Consider the following 6,213-nt stretch of genomic DNA (forward strand, 5'->3'; position numbering starts at 1 on the left):
GAGAGAGTCCTCCAAAAAGTAGTATAAACATTTCAAGAAAAAAACCTGTAGAAATATTTTAAAACTAAATTTATTCAGACATCGTAGGATTAATACAAGTAGCCTTTAACCTCTACAATTACAAGTATTACTTACAGTGGTGGTCATTAGCTTCTGGACACTTAATTAGTATGGCGAACTGCTGCAGTGTTGGCCAAAGTGCCCAGAGGGATTGCTTCACATTCTTTTTCAGTTTCTTTCAGAATGGCTATCAGTGTAGCCGGTTTTCTGCGATATCCGACATCCTTTAAGGTGCCCCATAAATAAAAGTCTGCAATATTTCAACTGCCTCTTCGTCTTATCCAGTGTCTTGCAAATTCTCATCCAAGAAAGCTCGCACGTCTCGGCAGTAGTGTGACGGTGTGCCATCCTGAAAGAAAAATTCATCATTTTCATAAAGTGCATGTATGGTAGGTAAAATGGACGTACGTTGTATGTCTAGGTACACTTGACCAGTAAAAGTACCTTCAAATAAAAATGGTCTAATTCAACCTCTTGTGGATACTCCACGCCAGACATTGATCCCCGGTAAATCGACTGCTTGCAAACAAGGATTTTCTGATGCCCAATAAACACAAATATGTCGGTTCACTGTTCCATTTAGCCAAAATTGTGCTTCATCAGACCACACAATCGTACTCACAAACATTTCAACCTCACCAACCATGTGTTGAAACCACTCCCAAAACTCGATTCTTCGATCAGAATCGTCATCGTGTATTGCATGTAAAAATCTTGAAACAAACTTTCCACCTAACTCTTTTAAGAATGCGCCGTATGCTTGTACTGCTTATTCCTGTCTCACGTGCACATTGTGTGGTAGATTTCTGTGGCGAGTGTGTGAAACGTTTCAACATCGTAGCCGAGGAAGCAGCACTTGTCACTGTACGAGGGCTGCAGGATTTTCATTTCAGCACGTCGTACACAGTACCATGTGTTTCAAGCTCATCACGAATCCGTGAAATTATCAGCCCATTAAAAAAAGCAAAAAGGTTAAGGGTAATTCTGTGTTTTTTTCTAATAAGTGTCTGGAAGCTAATGGCCTTCGAGCATCTCTTTCAACTGTAGCGGTTAAAGGTAACTTGTATTAATCCAGAGATGTCTGAAAAAAATTAATGTAAAAATATTTCTACTCGTTTCACTTTCCTTGAATTGTGTATACATTTTTGGCATACACTTCTTTAACCGAAAGTGAGCTTCGTCCACTACCTAGTATCAATTTCCAGAAGGTGAGAAGAGAATTAGCTGTTCTGATAGATATAACGGCACTCCATACAACTTATATCTCCTTTATTTCTTAATTTCTCTTGACTAAACCTAGGTCATTTCCGTTGTTAAAAGAAAATTCCAACAGATCCAAATACAACTTGGCCATATAGACGTACGAAGACCATCAAATGCATTAACTCTCGTAGAGAGTACATCGTTCTCTACTAAAGGAATTAATAACAGCGTGCCAGGAAGTCCAAAGCAGGTAAGAGTAAAAAATTTTCAAACCGTTGCTTTATGTATTATTAAGTTGATAGCAGCGTTTGTCTTAATACGAAAAAGTATACAAAGATCAGAAATAGTTAAAGTCATTTCGAATCACAGCTGAATGTATGAATTCGTGGCCAGCAGAAAACTATATACACGCACGTTCTTAACACACTTAGATTGTTGTTGTGGCGTGCGTGAGAGATTCGCTAGGGCATCACATGTCCCTTAACCTTCTGAGCTTAGATTGCACTTGGGCCGACTTTAATTAATTACTCCTAGATTGATAAAATAACTACCAGTCATGTACTGAATTTATTTAATTGAATATAGTCTCACACTACAATTTGTGTTTTATTCCAGTAGGAACAGTCATTATTAACTCACACAAGCATTACATAAATGCCTTTATGTAACACTAAAATATCTGGAATGCCCATTCGATTGTACTGCTACGTCGCTACAAAATAACTCCAAGTATCTAAAGCACTATTTGCATCAAATCTTGAAATTACTCTGAGTATTTCTAGAAAATGATGAACACTTCTAGAATATACTCTACAACATTATTATTGTTTGTTCTTTCCATTAATAATATATGCATTTGAACGGTTTATTTCATCGCACCCTTCAATAATAAATGAATACCTATCGCCTTTCCAAATGTCAGAACTTCTTCCTTTGCTTCCATTTGATTAAGAAATTACCAAAAAATGATCATTTATATCTCTACGAGTTAAGCTGTCAAAACTCATACGGGAATTCCTTCCAAAAGGAAATTTCCAAACGAAGCGGTAAACTCATAGTTATTCATTGGAACAAGCCTTCGCGGGTCTGATACCTTGTTCTGCGGGATGTTACTTTATCATTATGGAAGAATAAAATGTTTTCCTTATTTTCATGTATGTTTAAATAAATGCTTACTTCGCGTGATCTCAATATTTCCTGATAACCATTCCTTTTGTTCTGTAACATTATCCATTTTTCAGGTAGTCTTAATATAAACTTCTTTTCTCAGGCACTTGAAGGTAAACTATGTAGGGAAATGCATAAAGTGGATTGATTCGACACTATTACATTACAACATAGATAATGGAATAGTGAGTGACACAATCAAGACGTAATAATACAATGCTCCCATTATACAATTTTTTACAGAAATTATTCACTGATCTTGTTTTCTACTTTCTTTCGTTTCGCTTGTTTTTGTTTTGTTTGTTTTTATTTGTCTTTTGGGAGTGGAATAGATGTGTTTTGGTTGTGCAATAAATTATTCATTCTTTTATTTCTTATTCAGAATAGGACTGTCGAACGTCAAGCAATGTTATTACATACAGATGGTGAATTGGGACAATAATACCAATACATAATAACCTTTGAATGATTTGACTTTAAAAACTGAGTGAGCAAAAAAAAAAGCAAATTTGAAGGATGATTACTTGCATAAGTAAAATCAGGAAACATTTGCGTTTGGTGTCATAGGAAATAATGAAAATGGACTTTTCATAATAATCATGTTAATAAATGTGAAAAATAATTGATTTGAATGTTGATTAGATAAAGTAAATATTTCTTTAGAATTGTTTTGTTACTTTTGTCCTTGAAAAGAAATTGATTTTTTTAATCTTTTTTCATTTTCTATTATAGTATATGTGAATACACGTGGTGTGTAAGAAATTTTAATGTATTGAAATTTAGATACTCTTTTATCAAAACTGTTAATATGAACGTGTTAATGTGATAAATAAAAAAACGCACTAAGAATGTGCAATAACGTTTATTCACAATTTGCTAGGTTGTGTTTTAATTTCATAATTCTTTTTAGGTGGAAAAAAAGGTAAAGAAACTAAATAGAATACAGTATTTAGTTTTGTCCCTTTACCTCCTGATTTTTTTATCTTGCTTTCCATATCTCCATGATAGATAAAATATGCGATTTTCATCTATTGACCCTATTCAATCAACTATCACCTTTTGTCTACAGATCCTTGCCCTTGTACCAATATAAGATATTAATTATTAACGATTTAATGAAACGTGAAAATATATGGCCTAAACTTAAGCGTGTATGTGATGTTAAACAGACAAATGGTAAATTTAACCCAAGCTAACACTAGTCTGTCTCTTGTAACAGTCCTTGAAAACCCTGATTCTTATTACTTGTAGCTACATGAAACAACGAAAAACCTACAATGGACGTGAGCACGCGACACATGAGTTAAAAAGCAATATTTTACCAGTACTTTATCTACTGAATGATTCATTCCCTCTCTCAATCGGAACTATTTTGATATACATTTTCAACTCGTATCACGCAAAAAATATCAATTCAATCTTCCAAGTTTCATTGGGTTTAATTGCTGAAAGATCACCATGATTTACCGTTTTATTTATTAAAATTCAACGGTCACATTCATTTTTACAATTTCGGGCAATTCCTGTTTGTGTGGCATATCAAGCAGAGGAGATAAATCCATAACGCTATTATATTTCTACCCTTTCCTTTGAATGATATGTCTGCCATTCTATCTTAGAATAACTGGTATCACTTATTTAGTGCAGCATGAACCAAGGCCACTGGCCCCATGTCTTAGTTACATTATCTACTGATACATCATTGCTATTTCGTAGGTCCTCGATACACAAAGTTTTAGCACTAAATGTTCCATGGGCATTTTATCTGTAATCATTGCAATATTTCTTATTTGTTCCTTCCTGATGACGTCCCTTAATTTCAATCCCAGTTTTAGTTTCCTATCGTCCTTTCTTTTTCTCTATCTTTCTCTTTAAGTATTTTTCTTTTACGTTCATGTTCTCGAAATTACGCTCTGTTCCAGTTTTATTATACTGTTATTTACAAAAATAGAAGGTATCTTAATAAACTAATGCTTTACAAAAATACGCAGAAGACATATATTTGCGTTGTTACAATTACGTAGAAGAGAAGACTTTTGCCTGCTCTCACTGGAATTTTTTTCTTTATATTGACCGTTGAAGCAGCACTGTTTTAGATACAATTGTAGCAGATCTTAACGCTATTTCAATTAAAGAAAGTACACTTATTTAATTAAGTTTAGGAAGGTCCTGACAAGAGTGGAAGAAACATTTAAATAATATAATGGATCTATATAATATTTTGTTCCTCGTTTATATATTTATCTTTGTTAGTATAGTTAAGAATATTAAGTATTCTATCTTTGAAGTTATCGCCTTTAAATGCATCATTATGAGCACCGCGGTTGAAAGGATTCCACAGTCGCCGATGGATATCCTGGAGATCAGAGAATGGTTAGAATTTATATCAATACACAGCAATTTCTCGTAAAGTTTGCACTAAAAGTAGCATTTGGCAGCACCTATATCTAGAGGGATATCTTAAAGTTTTAGTAGATTTAGATTCAAAAGATTATCTGTAGATTCCCTCTACAAGTATACTTTGTGTTTAAATAGCAGCAATATTAATAATTATAAAATTGACTGGTCCATGAGACAACACGAGTCCCCTAGCATAAATTATTCTATGTGCTATTTCTGTCTCTCCGAAAAATATAACATCTTACAGCCTTTTGCAATTATGATCAAAAGACTAGAGTTGATTAATTCTTGCAGAGACTTCTAACGATATTTATTGAGGAATTACCACCTGACTAAAATTGTTTATTACTCATATAATTGATCTGCCATACCTTGGAAGATTGCAATATGATACCAATCATTGATACTAGAACTTTCTAAAATAATAACCTTTATTAGTCATATTTTTGTTTTACAAATATGATACTAAACAGATAAAATTTCAGGTATTCTTGCATGTGAGGAGACGAATATACCACATATTCTTCAAATGACAGTTGAATAGATAGTTGTTCTTGGGTAACTAATGAAATCGCAGTGATTATTGTTATTTTGATGTGTTTATGAACATATTTGCTTATACTTTGTGGCATTAGTTCTTTGTTTCACTCGTCTGAATAACTGGTATGCGAAAATAATCGTAGTAACGATTCAAGTAGCTTCTACTTATAAAGACACGTACACTAACTGTTTTAAGTACTGTGTACACTTGTTTCTTCATTTGTAACCGCAAGTATTCACCAAACTGTACACATGTGTGTGCGTGTGTAGATATGTATACTTTTACATTTGCTTTCTACTTTTATTTGTTTCGGTCAGTTTGAAATTATGCATTGTGATCTGTAGTGTAAATTCTATAAAGTATCACTTTATCGGAGTTCTATAGTACACCCAAATTAATTCTGGAAAATTATATTTCCAAATATTTTAAGTATTATTCAGAAGCTAGTTAAATATATCAGCACTTTATTATTCTACTTTTTTCTTGTCTTTATATTTCTTCAAATCCTGCATATTCACCACATAATTTAATTATATATCAACATTGATCGAAGCAAAAAGCTATGTAGAAAAGTAAAATGTGACAGACTACAGTCATTATCTACTTTTATACTGAGCATTTTAGTTTCCTTCTGTATTGTTATTTGTATGAGCGTGGAGTTTAACTTATTGTGTCAAAATTATCATATACACAAATGTACTCTCGCTCCCAACATACACGAGCATTTGAAACACCATAGCCATTTATGCATACATACACACACACATATATGCATACATATATAAAAGTGCATATACACATACACACGCACACACACACACATATATATATATATATATATA

The 6,213-nt window shown here is 33.0% G+C and overlaps 1 protein-coding gene across 3 annotated transcripts in view; it reads left to right on the forward strand.

Annotated features, from left to right (window-relative positions):
* LOC106870560 (calcitonin receptor) overlaps positions 1–3,095 on the forward strand; it is a 271,896-nt gene extending 268,801 nt beyond the window's left edge. For all 3 annotated transcript variants that reach the window (XM_052967345.1, XM_052967351.1, XM_052967341.1), the window contains 2 exons: positions 1,361–1,513; positions 2,813–3,095. In XM_052967345.1, the coding sequence (XP_052823305.1) occupies positions 1,361–1,513; positions 2,813–2,872 (213 nt within the window). In that variant the 3' untranslated portion in view covers positions 2,873–3,095. The remainder of the gene's footprint in view (positions 1–1,360; positions 1,514–2,812) is intronic.
* Positions 3,096–6,213: the final 3,118 nt, after the last annotated feature.

The sequence above is a fragment of the Octopus bimaculoides genome, chromosome 1 (genome assembly GCF_001194135.2).
Source record: "Octopus bimaculoides isolate UCB-OBI-ISO-001 chromosome 1, ASM119413v2, whole genome shotgun sequence".
NCBI classification, from domain to species: domain Eukaryota; kingdom Metazoa; phylum Mollusca; class Cephalopoda; order Octopoda; family Octopodidae; genus Octopus; species Octopus bimaculoides.